The sequence below is a fragment of the Bos indicus genome, chromosome 16 (genome assembly GCF_029378745.1).
Source record: "Bos indicus isolate NIAB-ARS_2022 breed Sahiwal x Tharparkar chromosome 16, NIAB-ARS_B.indTharparkar_mat_pri_1.0, whole genome shotgun sequence".
NCBI lineage: Eukaryota > Metazoa > Chordata > Mammalia > Artiodactyla > Bovidae > Bos > Bos indicus.
Genome location: NC_091775.1, coordinates 78,002,632 through 78,025,817, shown reverse-complemented (window position 1 = coordinate 78,025,817; position 23,186 = coordinate 78,002,632). Strand labels below are relative to the sequence as shown.

Below are 23,186 nucleotides of genomic sequence, written 5' to 3'. Positions count from 1 at the left end.
AAGAATACCCAGCTGTGGATGTGACTGGTGACAGAAGCAATATCCGATGCTGTAAAGAGCAATATTGCATAGGAACCTGGAATGTCAGGTCCATGAATCAAGGCAAATTGGAAGTGGTCAAACAAGAGATGGCAAGAGTGAATGTTGACATTCTAGGAATCAGCGAACTGAAATGGACTGGAATGGGTGAATTTAACTCAGATGACCATTATATCTACTACTGTGGGCAGGAATCCCTCAGAAGAAATGGAGTAGCCATCATGGTCAACAAAAGAGTCCGAAATGCAGTACTTGGATGCAATCTCAAAAATGACAGAATGATCTCTGTTCGTTTCCAAGGCAAACCATTCAATATCAGAGTAATCCAAGTCTATGCCCCAACCAGTAACGCTCAAGAAGCTGAACGGTTCTATGAAGACCTACAGGACCTTTTAGAACTAACACCCAAAAAAGATGTCCTTTTCATTATAGGGGACTGGAATGCAAAAGTAGGAAGTCAAGAAACACCTGGAATAACAGGCAAATTTGGCCTGGGAATACGGAATGAAGCAGGGCAAAGACTAATAGAGTTTTGCCAAGAAAATGCACTGGTCATAACAAACACCTTCTTCCAACAACACAAGAGAAGACTCTATACATGGACATTACCAGATAGTCAACACCAAAATCAGATTGATTATATTCTTTGCAGCCAAAGATGGAGAAGCTCTATACAGTCAGCAAAAACAAGACCAGGAGCTGACTGTGGCTCAGATCATGAACTCCTTATTGCCAAATTCAGACTTATTGAAGAGAGTAGAGAAAACCACTAGACCATTCAGGTATGACCTAAATCAAATCTCTTATGATTATACAGTGGAAGTGAGTAATAGATTTAAGGGGCTAGATCTGATAGATAGACTGCCTGATGAACTATGGACTGAGGTTCATGACATGGTACAGGAGACAGGGATCAAGACCATCCCCATGGAAAAGAAATGCAAAAAAGCAAAATGGCTGTCTGGGGAGGCCTTACAAATAAGCTGTGAAAAGAAGAGAAGCGGAAAGCAAAGGAGAAAAGGAAAGATATAAGCATCTGAATGCAGAGTTCCAAAGAATAGCAAGAAGAGATAAGAAAGCCTTCCTCAGCGATCAATGCAAAGAAATAGAGGAAAACAACAGAATGGGAAAGACTAGAGATCTCTTCAAGAAAATTAGAGACACCAAGGGAACATTTCATGGAAAGATGGGCTCGATAAAGGACAGAAATGGTATGGACCTAACAGAAGCAGAAGATATTAAGAAGAGGTGGCAAGAAAACACAGAAGAACTATACAAAAAAGACCTTCACGATCCAGATAATCACGATGGTGTGATCACTGACCTAGAGCCAGATATCCTGGAATGTGAAGTCAAATGGGCCTTAGAAAGCATCACTACGAGCAAAGCTAGTGGAGGTGATGGAATTCCAGGTGAGCTATTCCAAATCCTGAAAGATGATGCTGTGAAAGTGCTGCACTCAATATGCCAGCAAATTTGGAAAACTCAGCAGTGGCCACAGGACTGGAAAAGGTCAGTTTTCATTCCAATCCCAAAGAAAGGCAATGCCAAAGAATGCTCAAACTACTGCACAATTGCACTCATCTCACACGCTAGTAATGTTTAAAATTCTCCAAGCCATGTTCAGCAATATGTGAACCGTGAACTTCCTGATGTTCAAGCTGGTTTTAGAAAAAGCAGAGGAACCAGAGACCAAATTGCCAACATCCGCTGGATCATGGAAAAAGCAAGAGAGTTCCAGAACTCATAGCCTTTGACTATGTGGATCACAATAAACTGTGGAAAATTCTGAAAGAGATGGGAATACCAGACCACCTGATCTGCCTCTTGAGAAATCTGTATGCAGGTCAGGAAGCAACAGTTAGAACTGGACATGGAACAACAGACTGGTTCCAAACAGGAAAAGGAGTATGTCAAGGCTATATATTGTCACCCTGTTTATTTAACTTATATGCAGAGTACATCATGAGAAATGCTGGACTGGAAGAAACACAAGCTGGAATCAAGATTGCCGGGAGAAACATCAATAACCTCAGATATGGAGATGACACCACCCTTATGGCAGAAAGTGAAGAGAGAGGAACTAAAAAGCCTTTTGTTGAAAGTGAAAGTGGAGAGTGAAAAAGTTGGCTTAAAGCTCAACATTCAGAAAACGAAGATCATGGCATCCGGTCCCATCACTTCATGGGAAATAGATGGGGAAATAGTGGAAACAGTGTCAGACTTTATTTTTCTGGGCTCCAAAATCACTACAGATGGTGACTGCAGCCATGAAATTAAAAGACACTTATTCCTTGGAAGAAAAGTTAGGACCAATCTAGATAGCATATTCAAAAGCAGAGACATTACTTTGCCAACAAAGGTTCGTCTAGTCAAGGCTATGGTTTTTCCTGTGGTCATGTATGGATGTGAGAGTTGGACTGTGAAGAAGGCTGAGCGCCGAAGAATTGATGTGTTTGAACTGTGGTGTTGGAGAAGACTCTTGAGAGTCCCTTGGACTGCAAGGAGATCCAATCAGTCCATTCTGAAGGAGCTCATCCCTGGGATTTCTTTGGAAGGAATGATGCTGAAGCTGAAACTCCAGTACTTTGGCCACCTCATGCGAAGAGTTGACTCATTGGAAAAGACTCTGATGCTGGGAGGGATTGGGGGCAGGAGGAGAAGGGGACGACAGAGGATGAGATGGCTGGATGGCATCACTGACTTGATGGACATGAGTCTGAGTGAACTCTGGGAGTTGGTGATGGACAGGGAGGCCTGGCGTGCTGCGATTCATGGGGTCGCAAAGAGTCGGACACGACTGAGTGACTGATCTGATCTGATTAATTCATAAGGCTTCCCTGCTTCCTCAGCTGGTAAAGAGTCCACCTGCAATGCAGGAGACCCTGGTTTGGTTCCTGGGTCAGGAAGATCCCCTGGAGAAGGGGTAGGCTACCCACCCCAGTATTCTTGGGCTTCCCTGGTGACTCAGACAGTAAAGAATCCACCTGCAATAAGGGAGACCTGGTTTCAATCCCTGGGTTGGGAAGGGCCCCTGGAGAAGGGAAAGGCTACCCACTCCAGTGTTCTGGCCTGGAGAATTCCATGGACTATACAAGTCCACAGGTCGCAAAGAGTCGGACACAACTGAGCGACTTTCACTTCACTATACACCATGGCAGGGGGGCTCTCCTGGGGGGCACAGCACCACCCTGAACAACACAGGAATATTTGTCCTCCTCGAGCTCGGGGTCCAGCAGGAGGCTGCAAGTCACACAAGTAACCATTTGGCGGCAGTGGGGTCAGCACCAAAGGAGAGTGTAGGATGCCACGTGAGTATCTCCAGGTGGAAACAGGAAGTGTGGGCTTCCCCGGGGCTCAGATGATAGAACCCACCTCTAAAGCAGGAGACTCGGGTTTGATCCCTGGGTCACAAAGATTCCCTGGAGAAGGGAATGGCAACCCACTTTAGTATTCTTGTCTGGAGAATTCCATGGACAGAGGAGCCTCGTGGGCTACAGTCTGTGGGGTAGCAGAGTCAGTCACCAGACCGGACTGAGTGACTACCATGGCCGATTACTGGGTTTCCTTCTGGTAAGAGGGAAGAGCTTTTAAGCTGCACTGGCCTGAAGTTGGGAGAGAATTTGAGACCCTTGGAACACCAGTCCCACAGGCCTAGGAGAGAGAGAACTGGCAAAAGTAGGTGAAGACTGGAGCCAGAAAAGATGTATATGGCGTAACAACAGCTCCTTTTAGCAGGGATCACTAAGTACCAGGCACTGCGCTCAGCCCCTCGTTAAATGCACTGCAATTTAACTCTTGTAGAACCAGGAATTCATATCCCTACTTTATACTTGAGAAAGTAAGGATTAGAGAAATAATGTATGAATAGGATTATGCTTCTGGAAGGAATAAAAAAGAAATTACTTTCTAGCCATTGTAATACTTGCAGTGAAAATAATTTACTTAAAAACCCCTGGTTACAAATGTGCACTTTTACATTCTTTTTCATTTTTCTCTTAAGGATTAAAAGTAGATTTAGACTCAGGTGAAGAGTGAGATGGGTGTGTAAGAAGACCGAAAAGAAGCTCAGATAAACCTCTCAATTAAAAATAAACTTTACAGACGTTCACATCTTTTTCTGAAAAATCATTCGTTTAATTCACCATTAATTGTACCAGGAATTCACATGTAATTAGAAACAGATAATGCAACAACTCTGCGGATATTTTTGAAAGTCTCGCTGCGCCACATCTTTGTTGCCACATGTGGGGTCTTCAGCCGTGTCATGTGGGATCGGATTCTCTGACCAGGGATCGACCCTGGGCTCCCTGCTCCGGGAGCATGGAGTCTTAACCACTGGACCACCAGGCAAGGCCCCGTGGACTTTTCCTTACGTAACTATTGATTCGTTTTTGGCTGTGCTGGGTCAGTGCTGCTGCACAGGTTTCTCTCGTAGCAACGGGGGTTGCCCGTGAGCTTCTCCATGGTGCTTCTCTCGTCGGGGACCACAGGCTCTGGGCGCACAGACTTCAGCAGCTGCAGCACTTGGGTTCCTTAGTGGTGGTACGCGGGCTCAGCTGTCCTGAGGGGTGGAGTCTTCCCGGCCACAGAAAGAACCTGTGTCCCCTGCATTGGCCGGCGGGTGCCTAATCATTGGACCACCAGGGAAGTCCACCCCGAGGGTATTTTGTGATGGCAATCTTTGTCTCTATGTCATCATTTTGACTTGAAAGTTACTGTATCAGTTTGGTAAAGATAGCTATACCAACTAATGACACATTTAAACATCTATGGCTGGTACTGGCTTTTCTAGTTAATGTACTTTGAAATAAAACCTCAACTAGTCCCACACTATCTTGAACCTAAAATTTCCTGTGACTTATGATCGTGCATCGGAGAAGGCAATGGCACCCACTCCAGTACTCTTGCCTGGAAAATCCCATGGACAGAGGAGCCTGGTAGGCTGCAGTCCAGGGGGTCGAGAAGAGTCAGACACGACTGAGAGACTTCCCTTTCACTTTTCACTTTCATGCATTGGAGAAGGAAATGGCAACCCCTTCCAGTGTTCCTGCCTGGAGAATCCCAGGAACGGGGGAGCCTGGTGGGCTGCCGTCTATGGGGTCGCACAGAGTTGGACACGACTGAAGTGACTTAGCAGCATGATCGTGCATACACATACAGCGGGCCTACAAGTTCCTCATAAAGGTCCTAGGTTATAAAGCCGGCTCTTCTTCACCGTTTGGAATGTGATCCTGACGTGTACGGATCACTCTACCACCAGCCCAGCAGACTGTATCCCATTAAGATCTTTCAGCCTCAGAGTTTCCAGGCATGGCAGCAACTGTTACTTATTATGTGAAAAGAACATTCAAACCATCTGCACCATCAGTAGGGGTATATTACAGTGACAGGAAGAGAATCTGTTGCCTCAAGTTTAGACACTTTCAAGTTTTGAGAAATTTTTCTTATTCAAAGACAGCAAATGATGTATCAAAGAGAAGAGGGACCTGTGAAGCTGTGCCTTAGTTTAATGCATATTGAAAGACCTCCCTCTTAGGGTCTGTCAGCCCTCCATGGTCACCCCCCGACTGTTGCAATATTTAGCCATCTCCAAAAGGATAAAGAAATAATTCATGGAAACGAATTAAGAACTGTTTCTGTAGGTTGACTGTCGACAGAAATAAACAGCAGTAGAATTTAGTGGGGGTCGGGTGCAGGGAATCACAGATACGTGAAAAACTTATGGTTATTTTTAGTTTTATATTTTTATTAGGATATTATACAATTTTCAAAGCTAACAACAGAGTCTTCGTAGTATGTGTATTTGAAGCATAACAAAATAAAAGTATTTCACAAAAGTTCATATTACAGTACTATTGAAATATGAGGCATAAGATTATTCATTGGTGGGATATAAACATAATACATTCATTTTAAAGAAAAAACATTTAATATGAATAACATTTTGGTTAAAATAAATATGCAAATGTTAACAGCAACACCTGCAGTGTATACGCATACAAGCACGGTGTTTTGTAATGGAGACTATGCAGGATGGTAAGCAGTCACGGAGTGGCCATCACAGCTCACTGAACTCACCATCAGTGCACACCGCTGAGCACTTTATGTATACAGGGATACCCTTCGTCCCCCATTCCTAGGCCTCAGCACGCGGGCCAAGGTCACCCCACTGTGTGCCCTGGGGAACTGGTACCAAAGTCTGAATAAGAGTTAGAAATCAGATGTACCTTTCATTTACTGTTCCTCATTTCAAGTCAAATGTTTTATTTAATCAATACAAAATTTACTTATAAACAGAAATACAAAGAGAACATTTCATAGGTGATTATAAAACATTAAAACTTCTCATCTTCACAATTCTTTGAAATATTCAGAATTAAAATTTGTTTTGTGCACAGTGGTTTCTTCCAGAAAAATGTGAACACTGAGATTAAAAAAAAAAAAAAAAGATAAAATATCCAAGACAGAAAGTTTCCACATGTAGAAAACAATAATAGATTACCCTGATCATTAAATTCTTCCCAATTTCCTTCTAGCAGATAGGTTCACTTAAAAGTTTAAATCTCTGCTTAGAAGTCCTGTGAGGGGTCCAGCTAATGGCTTTTAGATGGATGTATTTTTAAAGATTGCAAGAAAAAGGAGCACATTTGTTCCAAGTAGAGGACATCTCATCTCCATCAGTCATATTACATTAAAATGAACAGGACACTAAGGTCAACAGAGACAATTCTCTGGAGACGCGCGTGGGGACGCCGGGGGCCCTGGGTGTCCCTGCAGCCTGGGGTGCAGAGCCGCCAGCTCTCCCCCGCCTGCACTGGGATAAATCACCCTAATTCACAACTGATACTGTAGCTGATTAAATTTAGAAAAACAAGACGTCTACACTTTGTACATTTTAAATGTTTACAAATAAAAGTATTCAAATGATTGTAAGAAAAATACTTCTATGGAAAAAACAAAACCAGCAGCTATATGGGCTGAGGGCAGGTGCTCTCTGAGCACGAGGGGTTCCCGTCGGCAGGGTCACTGGGCGGGTTCCGTGGCGGCAGGAGGTCCTTAGGTGGTGACGGCCACGCGGCCGTGTGGGAGTGGATCACCGCTAACGCGCAGGCGTCCAGGGCAAACGTCTCCAGGACGGCGGGTACTGAACTCTGCCCGCTCCAGTAAACTACACCGCCTTGGGCAGCTTCGGGCACAAACACAGTACTTAGCTAGAAGCTTCTCAACAGAGATGTTTAGCTCATAAAACTTCCGGCTGCGGTAGTGGCTAGTTTTCACTTCTTTAAACATATCCTAAATCTGCAACCTTGTCGGATGAACTGAAACGGCATCAGCGTTCACAGGCGCAGGACAACACAAACCCCTCTTCCTTTCTAACAAGACAGGGCACACACACACAGGGTAGCCCAAATTTTAAAAAGTTAAAAAAATGTTTTCCTTCCAGGAAAAGTGTTGGCATACCAAATATTCTTTTAAGGCTATAATGTTGTCAGAACATCTGAAACATTAGTGGATAAAACTCATGTACAATATAAATAGGAAAGTAACTTGAATATAAAAAACTTTCAGAAGGGGACCAATCAGAATTTCAATAAACTCTATGAATAAAAACATATGCTATATACTATAGTGCACAATCATGAGTAGAGCATTTAAATTCATAAAGGAACTGAAGTATAGTAATGCAGGATTATTCAAATAATAGTCTTCAAATGTACAAAGAGCAAGAACACACAAAAAAGCCTTGGGCAGTGTGCAACTTTGAAAATTACTATCACACCAGCCAAACAAATCCTTAACCACTTTTTAAATGGATTCATTTATACCATTTTAATGCAAGGAGAATATCAAAGATACTAAAACAAAGCAAAAAACTCTTCAGTGTCTGACTCACATTTTTGTCCCCAAATCTCTTCACATTTAATAGTCGCATTTTGAATGTATAAGCTAAGGATTTTAAATTTCTCAAATAGTTCATGAACAAAAATACAGTTCATGTGTATATTTAGCTTTAAGAATTGTATTTGAAAGTTACAATGCTAAGAACTAAAACACATACTTCAAACCTCTAAAAATAAGATAGTCACAGAAGTTTAAAACTGTGTTCATCTCACATGTCCACGTGTGACCGGACAGCACATAGGCGCGCGCTCAGATACCATCCTCGGGCTTCATCCCGATGGGGCCAAGCCAGATCGCCGGTGTTTAGCACTGAGAGTTTACCTGGACACGACTGATCAGCACAAAAACGAGCAATCATTCTACAAATTCTTTCGCCATTAAGAACCACTGTGTTGCGTCTGCTCTCCTAACATGCAATCTGACTACTCCAAAGTCACTGGGGTTTGCGGGAAGGTGACTTAAATTGGTACAAAATGAAGCTTAGATGAAAACTGGTTAAGGATTCAAAGCACGTTAGCTCTGAAGTAGGACTCTTTTAACACCCAGGAGGAGGAGGTGCGCTTTGCTCAAGAACACTCGAGCTGCGCACTCCGCCGGCCGCGCTCAGGCGCTGGCGGTGCAGGCGTGCATGCGCTTCGCCACGTCGTACACATAGGTGATGTCCGGCCGCTTCTCAGGGTCTGGGTTGATGCACATGTTCACCAGCTGTCGCAGCTGCGGAGAAGAAAACACAACCTGCTTCAGGAACCACTCCGGGTGGTGAGGTACAGGAACACGCTTTGCACAGCTCTGGGTTTACCAGGAATGCACGTGTGCTGCTAAATATTTGGCTGGAAATATGTGACCGCCATCAGTGACTTTAGTTAGTTGAAGGCTCTAAGAAGCATATTTACTGGTGAGTGTTCAGGTCAAGAGAAGAGTGTTCTCCACCATCTAGTGGCTTTCTGGTGACCTGATTATCTTTCAGCAAAGTCTGATTGGAGGATGGCAGTCACGGGAGACAGTAAGTTTTACACTCCATGTCTCCAAGTTATTAATGACTATAGATCTCTACACATTGATCTAGAATTTACTACAACAACGTTCATTTTAAGTTTAAATTTTAATAACCAGCTTGTTGTACATCGGAATTTATACAAATGTTTTTTATTATAGTAAAAGCACTCCTTCAAACTAAGAATAATAAATTATAAGCAAGGTAAGTAACAAATAGTGCTCTCTCAACTGTATGAAGTTGCACTTATGTCCTCATGTTATAGATGAGAGGACTGAGGTTTACTTATTTACATCACAGAAAAAAGTATATTTCGTTAAGAAAATATCCTTCCATCTGACCCTAGAGCCAATGACTGAAGAATAGGGCACTTGATTCTTAATTCTAATTGCTGTGATTCATGGAACCACGTGTCTTCACAATATGGTCTTTCACGACAAGCCAAATCAAGAGGAAGGACCAGACTCCTTAGCCTTCAAGTGCTGCGCTGTGCTTAGTCGCTCAGTCCTGTCCAAATCTTTGAGACTCCATGGACTGTAGCCCACCAGGCTCCTCTGTCCATGGGGATTCTCTAGGCAAGAATACGCGTTGCCATGCCCTCCTCCAGGAGATCTTCCCGACCCAGGGATTGAACCCTGGTCTCCTGCATTGGCAGGTGGATTCTTTACCATCTGAGCCACCAGGGAAGCCCTAGCATTTAAGTATGTCTTTGTAAATTACTCATAACTCCGAAAACTTGCATTACTCTTTCTCGACATAGTGGCATATAGTTAAATTATCAAATTATTGTTTGACAATTTAAATTATCAAATTACAGAGTTTTCAACTTCCACCAAGATTTTTTTCATCTGGAGGAAAAAGAAACTAATGCTAAAATCTGTGGGCTGAGTGTGTTAACAGCACAGAAGCCCACCGCCAGTGAGAAGAGTCAGCTGGAAAGAAGGTATGTGTAAGGAGGCCCCCAGGGGATGGAAAGGGAGGAGCCCATGGACGCCCGCAGGCTCAAGGCACTGTCTGGAGAGGTTTGTTTCTACATCAATTCAGGACAGAGGCTGGAGCACACGACCTGTAAGGATTCTTCCAGTGCTAACCCTCAAGTGATGTGATTCTATCAGAATGAAGCTTCACAGTCAGCTTCACTTCTGGGAGTTCAAAGATGCCGATGATAACAGCAGACCTACTGGGAGGGTCCAAGGGTGTCATGGTCTGTTGTCTGCAGTGGCACAGGGGAAGCATTCAACATCCTGAGGGGTATGGCGTACACAAGCCTTTGTGTTACAGTGATCTGAATCAGAAAGAGGTTGTTGGCATTTTACCCATTAAAATAAAAACAAATACATTCAGTTGTACACACAATAGAAGACAGGAGGAAAAGTATCTATACTGAAACTTATATATAAAAAGACACTGTTTTCCAACAGGTTACCTAGCGGTCAGAAATCTTGTTCAGAGATAAAAATGATAAAAGGAGCAGAAAGGGTAACTGTCCTACACTCATTCTATGTAACCAGGATCCAAGCAGATGCAATAGCCGGTTTTTGACTGAACAAAAGTGCCACACCCTTCAGGCTGGTCAAGAAACCTTACTTTTCCTGCCTAATAATTTAGAATACGGTTCACTTTCCAAGCGACTGTAGCGGATGCTCGGCCCTCACTTGTTTCTGCCACGAGGAGAAAGCAGCCAAGATTACAGACGATCACTGTTTAGTTTCAAATCACGACCACTGGAAAGGGATGCTACTGGGTTAAGGTGTGTCTGAGTTCCACTGAAGAGATGAGTTTCTGGGTTCTGAGAGAAAACGGTGGATACTGGGGGATGAGAAGTGGTTACCCAGAGGAGAGACACTAACATCTCAGGGACTTCATGCAGGTACTTGGAGGCTGGTCTGACTTCCAGCAGGTGAGCAGAGTGGTGAGACGCTTCAGCTTCGATCAAAGGTGTCAGCCTGCCTTGCTGTTTGAATCAGCAGAACAGAACCCATAACCACAGTCCTTGTCAAGGGATACACAATGGTGGAGCGAATATTCAAAGGTTTGAATATTCAAAAATGTGATTCTGAAGAGTATTGAGAGGTATGATACATAGCTCCTGTCAAACGCGCTAACAGCACGGGAATTTAGGGAAGACTCAGTAAGAAATATAGTTCATCCTTATGCTGCCGTTTAGTCAACTCAGTGGTGTCTGACTCTGTGACCCCATGGACTGTAGCCCGCCAGGCTCCTCCGTCCATGGGATTTCCCAGGCAAGAATACTGGAGCGGGTTGCCATTTCCTCCTCCAGGGGATCTTCCCAACCCAGGAATCAAACCTGCGTCTCTTGCACTGGCAGGCAGGTTCTTAACTGCTGAGCCACCAGGGAAGCCCCACTCATCCTAGTAACTTGGGATAAGCCAACGCCGGATATATTACTCACAGACCCTTACAGGTGATATTCCCATCATAATTCAGCAGGAGAAAACTCCATCTTCTCTGAGGGACAGAGAAGGTACACTTTCATCCTTAAAAACATGATCTGCTTGTTTCCCATCATAATTCAGCAGGAGAAAACTCCATCTTCTCTGAGGGACAGAGAAGGTACACTTTCGTCCTTAAAAACATGATCTGCTGTTTCCTTCGAAACCAGGCAGATGTGCTGCAGCCACTCTGCTGGCTGAGAGGGAAGGTGTGTTTACATGCCCTTCTGCCCTTGGTTCTGAACTTGACTTCTGTTTCTGTATTAATAACCACTAACCTGTGTCTTCTACTGTAAGTCAGCTTAAATCCTTTATGAAAAAAGGTGGACTGTAAGCATGTTATGGGAGATTTACCCAGACCCGTATTCTTAGTTTGAGGGACGTTTCTCTGATACTTGATAACTATTGGTTATTCTAAAGATACATTTCAGTAGACATATTAACCCAGCAGGGGCTGGGGGAAGGGGGAGCCAGTTTCAATAGTCTTTTGGCAAAGGAAATGGGGGGAAAAAACACAACAAATAACTACTTTTATGTTTCAAATGGCCATGGGCCAAGTTTTATGCCTTTAATAATTTTGATTTTTAAAAATGCAAAATTGTCATACCAAGTAACAATTTTAAGTTCTGCAAGTAAGGTCACTTCTCACCCTTCTTTAATGTATACGAAAGGACAGTATCTCTGGGACATGGTAGAGTTACATGTGCTTCTGACATGATGGAGACAAGGATAAAACAGTCGCCCACATAGCAGAATATAGGAATGGCATTGAGAGATGGCAGTTGGGGTTAAGCAGTCATTAATTGGAGAATGAGGAAAAACTCTTCCCTTTGCTTGACAGCCCCCAGCCTTTAATTGTTAAACAGCTAAACGTGGCCGGCTGTCTCACTCAGTGCTCTGGGCGCACTTTATGCAGTTTGGAGGCCACACTGCCGAGATGGAGGTGCTCCTAGGAATTGGCAGTTATTTCTAAGTTTCCAGGGGACAACTGGAACCCCATCTCCTGAACATGTTCAGATAAAAGGCATCTCCATGTGTCACAAGGTAACTCTGGGGCTTTGAAGTTGCTTCCGGTGCCAGAGCAGAGAGAGGACCATTTCCTGAAAGCTGTTGCTGATTTAGTTCTGCCCTTTCTCACAACTGGATCCAACTCAGAAGCTCTCTGCAGGATGGAGTGCAGGGAGCGACATCCCAAGGTCACAGAGGCATTAAGGGGCCCGGCCGGACGGGAACCGAAGCGGCCTGGCTTCAGACACCTGACTTTTAAAACTACTGCTCTCCTACCCCAGGGAAACCCCACCTGGTCTGCAGGCTCCCACACAGCCACCTGTGCACAAAGGTGGGTGACCTTCTAACAGGCAAAGGCAGGCAGGTAGGATGGCATCACGGACTCAGTGGACATGAGCTTGAGCAAGCTCCGGGAAACTGTGAAGGACCAGGAAGCCTGGCATGCTGCAGTCCACGGGGTCGCCAAGAGTCGGACGCGAATGGGAGACTGAGCAACAACGACAACAGGCGGTCTGACTCTCAGAAGATGCCAGCTCTGACGCTGGTTCGTCTGGTTCCTAAAGTGAATGGGTCGCCCTCACAGTTCACAGCCAGCTCCCATCTAAAAACTGACCAAAAAATCTTCTCTAGGGCTCTGCCCAACATCAAGACAAGGGCCTTACGTGACACAAAACTGTTCAGATTCATATTCTGACTAGAGTGACCTCACTCATTAAAGTGACAGTGACTGCCTCCAGAGAAAATGTACTTGAGTTTTCACATGGAACCATTTTTTTATACCAGGTTAGGAATTTACACGTGACATGACGCATCCAAAAAAAAAAAAAGCCTCTACGTGTTCTATCAGACAGACATTACATAATCAAAAAGGAATAATCATCTTAGTGAGCTCTCAGTGTTAGTCTTACATTAAAAAAAAAAAACAAAAAAAAACCCTTTATCTTCCTGAAAACCTCTGCAAAAAATTACTTTAAAAATCCTGAACGACTATCCAACCTTTTGACATGATTCTAAGTACTACATTATTAAGTATGGTTAATGAAGACATCTGTTCATATAATCAGTTTAAAAATTTTTATATATATTCCTACATGTCAGGCTTTAATTTCTCATAATACTGTCAGGTAATCACTTGCTCAAAGAAATTTTGTGTTTGAATGGAGGGAATTAGCTTCCCATTTATTACTTTGTAGAAGTAATTCCCACATCAGTGGATATTAGGTTCATAAAAATAAACAGGAATAAGTAAAACATTTCATGTAAGTAAAGACATTTCATAGTTTACATTATCTTAAGAAAACTTGAATTTGCATTACTTTACACGTTTATAAAAACATGTACATGTTAAAACAACATGTGTTGTTTTTAAACTGTTTTATAGAACAAGCTAAAAATAAGGTAAAAAGTAAAGGTCTGAATTTGTAGGAGTCTTTACAAAATCAGAAGAAAAAACTTTAATTCAGATGATTAAGGGAAATTTAAAAAGCAACACAAAATTTAAATGAGAAAAGTCATATAAAGTAAAAATAAAGTGAATGCTCTGACATTTCTAAAGGATTATGAAGTCATAAGTCATATGGAAATAAATGAATATTTTCAATAAAAAAAAGAAAATGCTAATACAGACTGATCGATATGTTTGTAAAGAAATACCAAAGCATATAGGTTGGTACCAGAGATATTAAAAGGGGAGTGCTGACGGTCCCCGATGTCGGGAGATCAGCCATGTCCAGATGAAGACGAGCGTGCTGTGTGCAGCCCGGCCCTGGGTCGGGACACGACTCCCGACAGGCGACTCCCGACAGGCACGCAGGCTGGGCTCTGGGCACTGCTGCTCTCTGACCCCACCCCCGTCCCTCTGAGACCAATTACGATGCATCCGCCTCCCAGACACACCCCGTTTCCATTGAGCCCAGGACACACTGCAGCCCCCCAAAGTGGGTCTAATGCATCAACACACACTGGCTGTCCAAGCTTTAGATGTTTATACAAAATGAGGAGGTGGATTCGGTGCGTAGGCCAAAGTGTCACCAGTGACTGACTTGGGAGGTGGCGGGAGGGGAGAAAGCCTTCCTACACAGAATCCTTACGAGGTGACGCGATGGCTTCAGCCCGCAGCTGATCACTCAGTGTCTTCTGAAAACTTACGGAAGTGTCTTACAGAAAGCTAATGGTTTCACAGGATCCCAGAGGATGCGTGAAATGTAGGGCACCGCTTTGGATTCGTCTTAGAGGAGCGAGTCCCCAGTGTCGCTTCAGAAGCATAAGTGAACAAAGGACCTGCTTATATATTTTTTTAAACAAAAATGAAACATTCAAAGTTTAAAGATCTACTCTTACATGGCAACTTTGAGTGAAGGAAGGTGGTCAACTGATATTATAAATGGTGGGTGTATCAAACTTCCTAAAACCGTTTTCAGGAAGGAAAATCAAATGTTCCTAATAGTGTCTGAGGCGATTAGTATTAACTTCAATAAATAATGGCACGGTTAGAGATTATATTTATTATTGTTCGATATCCTCCTACATTTTAAAGGAAAAGGTTCTTGGGACTTCCCTGGTGGTCTACTGCCGCCTCAATCCCCAGGCAGGAGGCCCAGGTTTGATCCCTGGTCAGGGGACTAGATCCTGCACGCCACAACCAAGACCTGGAGTAGTCAAAACTTTTTTAAGAAATAAAGTAAAACATTCTCATATAACTTAGCATGAATTACATAATTATCAGAACTAGAGAAATATTTGTGAAAACAGATGTACTTCCAAATATTACTTGTGCCCTATAGTGTCTCATTTAAATATTCTTATAGAATGATTAGACTGATCAAATGAATAAAAAGATTTAAATTTCAAAGTATGCAAAAATAATCTGTACCTGACACTTTTTTAAAAAATTTACGTAAAGTAGCTCTTTTCCAAGCTAAAACAAAGGTCATGTTTTTTGTTAATGAGGCAACTTTCTTAAAAAGCCTCTTTAAGCATATTCTGAATTTTATATATAAAGAGAAATTATTTGTAAGTGCCAGCTTAAAACACCAGTTATGGGGCTTCCCTGGTGGTTCAGTGGTAAAGAATCCGCCTGCCAATGCAGGAGACGTGGGTTTGATCCCCGGCCCAGGCAAGATCCACGAGCCGCGCAGCAACTAGGCCCGTGCACCACAGCTGCCGAGCCTGCGCTCTGGAGCCCCCGAGCTCTGCAACAGGCGAAGCCGCAGCGAGGAGAAGCCCACGCACTGCACCTGGAGAGTTGCCTCCATTGCAACTAGAGAACAGCCTGCGCAGCAACGAAGACCCAGCACAGCCGAAAATAAATTATTTGAAACAAAAAACCAGTTATGGTTTTTAAAGCTTTCATTCGGTACTTTCCTTAAGGGTAACCATTTGGGAAATGAAGCATCGGTAAAATTACAACACACTGTAAAAGGTTTTGTTTTTTGTTCAGCACAGCTATGGATCGATATTTCTGATACCTTATTTGAAACATGTACTTGTTTCCACATATTCCGATATGTAAAAATCATTCCTGCCCTTCTGCAAAGCTCCCTCCCTCCTTCCCTTCAGTGTGACGTGGCTGAGCCACTACCAGGCGGAAGGGTGTTCTGAGCGAACTGCAGCGCCCCCAGGGAAGCAGAGCGCGGGGAAGGGACCACATGTGACCCGAGAGCCCCCTTCGGGTGCTTCCTTTGCCCTGGCACAAGCAATGGGTGCTGAGAGGGCGCCCTGGAGTTCAGGGTTCCCTCTGATACTGCTGGGTCCCTGTCGGCTCAGGTGTGAAACAGAAATACTGCCGCAGACCTTCTTTCTTTAGCAACAAAGTTCTTATGTGGGTGAAAGAAAATGGTGATTTCACACACTGGAAAAAAAAAAAAAACCTCAGTATTCCAATTTTATTTAAAGCCATATATTTATACTCTGCAATAACCTATAACTATCTGAGGTCAGTTTAGTTCAACTCAAAATATATTATTTTGTTATTCATATATAATAAAGCAGAGCAAGGACCAAGCTTTTTAATCCTTATATTGTAAATACTCTGAGGGAAAAAAATCAATACTTATGTAATCTCAAGAATAATGAAAAATGCCATGATGAGGTATCACTTTACACTGGTTAGAATAGCCATCATCAAAAAGTCCACAGATAAATGCCGGAGAGAGTGTGGAGAGAAGGAAACCCTCCTGCACTGTGGGTGGGGATGTAAATTGGAGCAGCCACTCTGCAAAACAGTATGGAGGTTCCTCAAAAAACAAAAAACGTCCAGGTATCAGAGGGAAAAGGGAGAGGACGAGGGGTCAGTTAGGAGTTTGGGATTAACAAATATAAACTGTTGTATATAAAACAGATAAGCAACAAGGATTTACTGTATAGCACAGGGAACTACACGTAATATCTTGTCACAGGTTATAATGGAAAACAATCTGGAAAATATACATGCATATAACTGAATCACTCTGCTGCACAGCTGCAACGCAACGTGTCAATCACAATGCTGCTTCAGTTTTTTTTAAAAAAAGGAATCGTGAAAATGATGCTGGAAATTCTTACTCATCTGAGTGAAGTGGTGGGGAAGAACATGTCCAGTGTGTACTGCTGAGCTGTCCTGGGAAAAAACTCTCCTCTCCTGCCTTCCATTTCTCTAACTTAAAGGGGGGCGGGGAGGGGGAGAGAAAGGGACAGTGTCTAAGAAGGAAGAAAACCATAATGGAAGAAGTAATAAAAAAGAAAGGAAAAAAAGATGATTTTTGAGGTGAACATTTATGAGACTCCATCCATTCTCTACTAGACCTTTTAGGTTGATATTTTAAAGGATTAATTGCATTATTTGAGAAGTAGTCTCATTAACTGAGTTTTAATAGAAACAGAAATTTTTCTATCTGTGGGATGGAGATATAAAGCCACAAAACAAACACTTAATGTACAAGATAGGCATTAAATAATGTGAAAAATGACTACTGTTCTAATAATTCTAATTCCAAAATTATATTTTGCTTCTTTTTTTTTTTACTTATAAAAGTAATAAGAGCTACTAAATTAGCAAGCTTTCAAAAATACAATTACAAGATAACCACAAATACTGTGTTCTGCAAAGGTCTTTGTCACTTACATTAATAGATTTAAAGTTACTAGTAAACAGATAAGCATCTGCCTAACAGTTCAGGTCACCATCCACCTCATTAAAAAGGTTGAACCACCTCACCATGTTTTAATTGGTGCTTAAATTTCTTTTTCACCAAGTACTTTTTCAAATCTTCAGTTTCTTCCTACTCTGTTTTCACAGAGCAAGATCACTCTTATTCTCTCTACTCAATTCCATTTTTAACTTTCATCTGCAAACTCTTTACTCAACTTTTCAGAACTTCCTTCCAAACCTCTGAGGCACAACTCTCTCCAACTTTTCCTGTGTCTTTTCTATTTAGGCTAGCTAGGATTTTTTAATTAAAAAAAAAAAAGCAAAGACAAATATATATTTTGTGTGGTGTTAATGCTCAGACTTTCAGATATTGATTAAAAAGAACCAGCTCAATAGAGAACCATGGTGTGCACTTTCTAAATGATTTTCAATATGACTATTCACTATTTTTTTAATCTTAGATTTTCCTGAGATAATTTAGTAAACAAGAGTGAAAAATGTATAATTCTGATGATTACGCCAGTGTCTCCCAGAGAAACTAAACACTGGAGCTGAAGGGGAACAAACCCGTCTTGTTTCCTAGTAAATGGACGTGGGCATTCTAGACATGGTATAGCTTGTTTACAAGATTGAAAAAAACCACTTGCAGGTAGTATCAATAAAAGAAACATCACAGTCCTGACCTGCCTTTTGAGTAGTTTCTTCCTCACTACCTAGAGGGTTCTGTAAGAACATTCCCTCACTCATTCCACTGACATTAATTGGCTCATTCACTCTTTTTCTCTTTTATGCCTTTAACTCACTTTCTCCGTCAACTGATCAATCACTGAACCTTTTTAGTGTGCTGGGCCCTAGAGACACACAGATGAAAAGAGTCACTGCCGTTCAGGCACAGGAGCTAGACAGGTCTGGAGGTGGAGCCACCGGGCCATGTAGACTAGATACACAGACTCGATGGAGTACGACTCAGCCGTAAAAAATTTGCCATTTGCAACAAGATAGATAAACTTGGAGGGTATTATGGTACGAGAGTAAGTCAGGAAGAGAAAGACAAATACCCTTTAAAAATTGTGACTTACTATGCTGTACACCTGAAACTTACATAATACTGTAAATCAACTATACCTCAAAGGAAAAAAAAAAGGAATTATAAAGCAGTGTGACTGCTAAGGGAAGAGGGCCTGAGAAGTGGAGAAAGGGGAGCAGGATGACTTTAAGGGGGAGGCAACGGCCAGGCTTTGTTCTAAAGAGAATGAGTTCACCTGATAAGGCACAGGGGGTGGGGCATGTCAACAAGAGGAAACAGCACCCACAGAAAGATGGGAATTCCTGGGCCTTCTGATAGAACCTGCATGGTGGAGTTCAGGAAAGAAGAGAGGGTGCTGTGACCAGAACGTCTGGGCAGCTCAACCCAGTTCAGACTATGAGGGCCCAGGGGAATCAGGACTCCCTGGACACAGTAAATATTCAAAAATTGTTTGCTGCACTGATGTTAATTTCTTCATCACCAACAATTTTTGTTGCTGTTGTTTAGTTGCTAAGTCGTGCCTGACTCTGAGGCCCCGTGGACTGACTAACCCGCCAGGCTCTTCTGTCCATGGGATTCTCCAGGCAAGAATACTGGAGTGGGCTGCCAGTTCCTTCTCCAGGGGATCTTCCTGAATTACCAACAATACTAAACTTAATTAAAACTGAGAGTTCAGGGAAAATATCCACCTTTTCAACCCAGTATTTCTATTATTAAGTACAGTAATTCCCTATTATACATGGATGAGATCACTACTAGAAAAGAATACTGATCACCAAAAATCATAAAGCTATTATTTTAGGGAGCTCTAAAATACACATTCTAAATACCAGTCATGTGCAGCTGAGATGTTTCAATCGAGAACCCTAATCATTTGCACATAATTACAATAGCACAGTTCAACAGGAAAGATCTGACAGACAACATCATTTTTCCAAAGAATACTAGCAATACTTCTCAGTTTTGGTTTCTAACGCTCACGTGAATCTATGTCTTAGATTATAAGAAATGTAAAAATCCCAAGCTCTTAAGCTCTGAGCTCTTCCCCACGGAACGCCTGTATCTGGAAATAGACCTCATAGAGCTCCTCAGGACTCCTACCAGTCGAGGCTGGTTGGAGGCACAGCTTTTATTCTCATGAACAAAAATGTTCCCTGTATGTCTCCTCTTCAGGCAGGGGCCTTAAAAATTTAGCAGTAGCTAAATCAAACTGGTAAGCTTTCAAACAGGTATCTGGTAGGAAATTAATTTTGCTTAAAAGTTTCAGTTTTCAACAGATACAGCATCAGCTGCCATCTGAGTTATAAAATTGGCACCTAATGGACTGGTCTTTTAATTAAAAGTTTACTGTTTAGAAACTATATTTCACTTTTCACTGTTTCCTAAATTTTTGCCATACTAAAAAAGAAAGAAAATTGGACTTTTAGAAGATCTAAAAGGCACACCATATAAAGGAGTACTGAAGACTCGGGTGAAGTACGGCAGTATGGCATCTGTTCAGGTTTGTTGCTACCATAAAGTCTGAATAATAATCATCCAAACAAACCGAGTTCCTGCTTATGGAGAGAAAATATTTATCAGCACATCTGCATTTCAAAGCTCTTGTTCTGGGAACTTCTCTACATGATGGAACAGATTAAAGTAAGATCATTAGTCTATATTTTTTGTAGCTCATTTCTTCCATAAGAATTAGTTTCCCTGTTTACCTATGTACTTGAGCTTTCTATTTTATTGCTGTGCAGCCACAGAATTTACCAATCTGAAGGACCATACTAGCTTCTTTTGGTAAGTACATCATATAATGCGTTTTGCTTTATACCTCGTTTCAAGACTGGTAAACTATATGGAGGGAAGTAAAAAGTGGACTCTCTTTTCCTTTCCCAACTGTGAGACCTTCTTCTGTCTGGGCCAGACTTTGATACGTGCCCCTTGGCTGAGAACCCGCGAATCCAACTTCACACTTAGCTGCAGTGAAGTAGCCCTGCAGGCAGGCCGACTTCAACCACCACCAGCGGCATCATCATTAAAATCCGGCTGGAGGTCGCCATGGTAACCGCCTGCTGAGGCTCCGCTGCTGCGCGGGCATCTCCTCATCAGCTACCATGTGAAATGCAAATGCAGACGGTCTGAAAATTAGTCAAGAGGAATAGCGGATGAGGATGCAGATACGTGAAATATTCATGCGCTTCGTGGAAGAGAGGAGACAGCGTGAATGACACAACAAAGAGCGGCCCCTGACACCCTCGCCATCATCCTGCACAACTGTTCACACCCTCCCTCGATTGTGGGCAGAGTGCTGGAGCCGGTTTTGTGAAATGCCGTATTTATATTCCACACCCAAAATAGTAATTAAAAATGGCCAACATAATAATAGCATTAACATCAAATAAAGATAACGCTTCTGAAATGACCAGCACTGTCTTGTAAGAGTTTACTCTAAGCGCCTGAACACAAGCGCTGCGAAACAAAAACATCCAAGCGTCACTGATTATCAGTGTCAAACGATCGGGGGAAAAAAGTACTTTCAACATACTAGGACCATGAGCGCTTTTTCCATATGCTAAAAATTCTTTATAGAGATTTCATTATTCAAGTTACATGGACTCAATCTTCCTTATATAAAACTAGAACCAACCGCATTCATTTTGAAATAGAGTGATAAGACCAACTGAAAGGTGAACATTGTAATTGCTTCCTTTTTTTCCCTTTGCCCCTTTCCATTTTCCTTGGGCAGAACTCCTGCTGCCCATGAGCAGGTCCCTGACACCGTAGTTTCTCTGGGTGGGTCCCCAGTGAGCTGTCCAAAGAGTTATGTGAACACATTAGTTAACCTGAGACACTGCTATTCTGCAGTATCTCCTCAAATACTGGTAAAAATCATGATGCATTAGGCAAAAATGGGAGATGTTTTGTTCAGGAGAACACCGGATGTCAGGTGGAGGCCAAACAACTCATTTCAATGGGTTCCCAAAGCAAGCAGGGACCCACACTCCGATATTCACTGGGCAACGTCTGCTAACACTTTCAGTTCCTACCAAGGCACTTTGCTACCACGTCTACAGTGATGACCTCAAACGTTTCCCATAGAAATCTGACTGCAGTGGGGAGGTGGTGATGGGACTGGCCTGGTGAGAATGAAAAGAGCACGGATAAAGCTGAAGGAACAGGGCTGAGAGAGATGCGGCTGAGAGATGTTTGCTTCCATTCTGGGAAAACAAAGGCAGGAGGGAGGTTATGCCAGAAGAGGAGGTCATAGCTGCTCTGAGACCGTGGGCATGGGGAGGGACACTGGACGTGCTGGTCACCCAGAGCCTGGGCGCCGTGTCCAGGAGGCGGTGAAGTCAGCCACTGTTCCCATTACACCCACTGTGACACTGCATGAGGTGTGGGGTTCCTCTCCATGTGATGGATGAACTGTGGGCAGCTCTTTAACAGCCAAGCCTCCGAGAGAACGAAAGTGGAATGAAGGTGTTCTCTCTGCCACCTACACTCAGCATGTGCATCATGGGATAGAGAAGGGCCCCAAATAAAATGCAAGCATTACCAAAACGAACAACGTGGACACACGAACTGAAAGATGACTTACTTCCTCTGAATAGTGGTCTGACGGGAGAGGCGGGTAGTCACACTGCTCTATCTTCTTACACAGCGAGTACAGGTTCATCTTGTCACCATAGAAAGGACTCTGTAACGCTGCCATCTGCAAAACGCTCCCAATGAAACTGATACACTTACACGTTAACTTTAAAGGAGGTTTCATCGAGCATATGACACTGGAGGGGAGGGGATAATTACAAACATTTTAAATAAAGTTCTCCAGGCATTTGGCGTTTCATGAACATCCTTTTCAGAGAATTAGTTCATAAGTCCTAAAATGTCTTACTTCAATTTTTGGTTATTATTTTTAACATTTAAACTTTCCTAGAAGGGAGAAATGGTTAGCATAGAATTACATATACACCCGCACACACTTATGCAGCATTAACAGTATTACAAAAATAATATAACTTAGGACTCTTTGTAAATACAGTGCAATAGGAACAACTAGTGTATCTCATGACCAAACAGACGTGAATGGTGTAACATCAACCATTCAGTGGTTAAAATACAACAAACATGAAACGAGGCAAAACTGCAGTATAATCCAGGAATGGTTTAGGGACCGGTACACACAGCATTTTATCTCTCACGACAGTCTCTGCAGGAAAAGGCTATTCTGAAATAAAAAAATGTCTTCTCAATCTGAATGTTCTGATACTCAAACTAGTTCACAGTGAATCAGAACTCCTTTCCTTTTGTGACAATGTCTCAGAAACACTAAACGTGCTTAAAAGCCCTAGGAGTCATGGCCACTAATTCAAGGCATCCAAATGGATTTTTATGCGGGGTCGGGGGGGAACACTCGAAGAATGAAGGACTTTAAAAAAGACATTATCAAATTTAACTTTAAGACCAGGTTCTAACCTGACATTTCAAGTGCGAGCAAGGACTGCAGTAAGCGGGGTTACAAACTCAAGATTCAATTGAGGATGTTCGCCTCCTGTTCAAACCTCCTAAATCTCTGAACCGCAGCAGCGCGACTACAACACGGAGTGCAAGGCTGCCCCCAAGTCAGTCACCCTTTTCTACATG

General features: G+C 42.7%; 1 protein-coding gene across 2 annotated transcripts in view; it reads right to left on the bottom strand.

Annotated features, from left to right (window-relative positions):
* Window positions 1-5,767: 5,767 nt before the first annotated feature.
* NEK7 (NIMA related kinase 7) overlaps window positions 5,768-23,186 on the bottom strand; it is a 138,293-nt gene continuing 120,874 nt past the window's right edge. For both annotated transcript variants that reach the window (XM_019976442.2, XM_019976441.2), the window contains 2 exons: window positions 22,141-22,254; window positions 5,768-8,658 (listed from right to left, as the gene is read on the bottom strand). In XM_019976442.2, coding sequence (XP_019832001.1) covers window positions 8,548-8,658; window positions 22,141-22,254 — 225 coding nt within the window. In that variant the 3' untranslated portion in view covers window positions 5,768-8,547. The remainder of the gene's footprint in view (window positions 8,659-22,140; window positions 22,255-23,186) is intronic.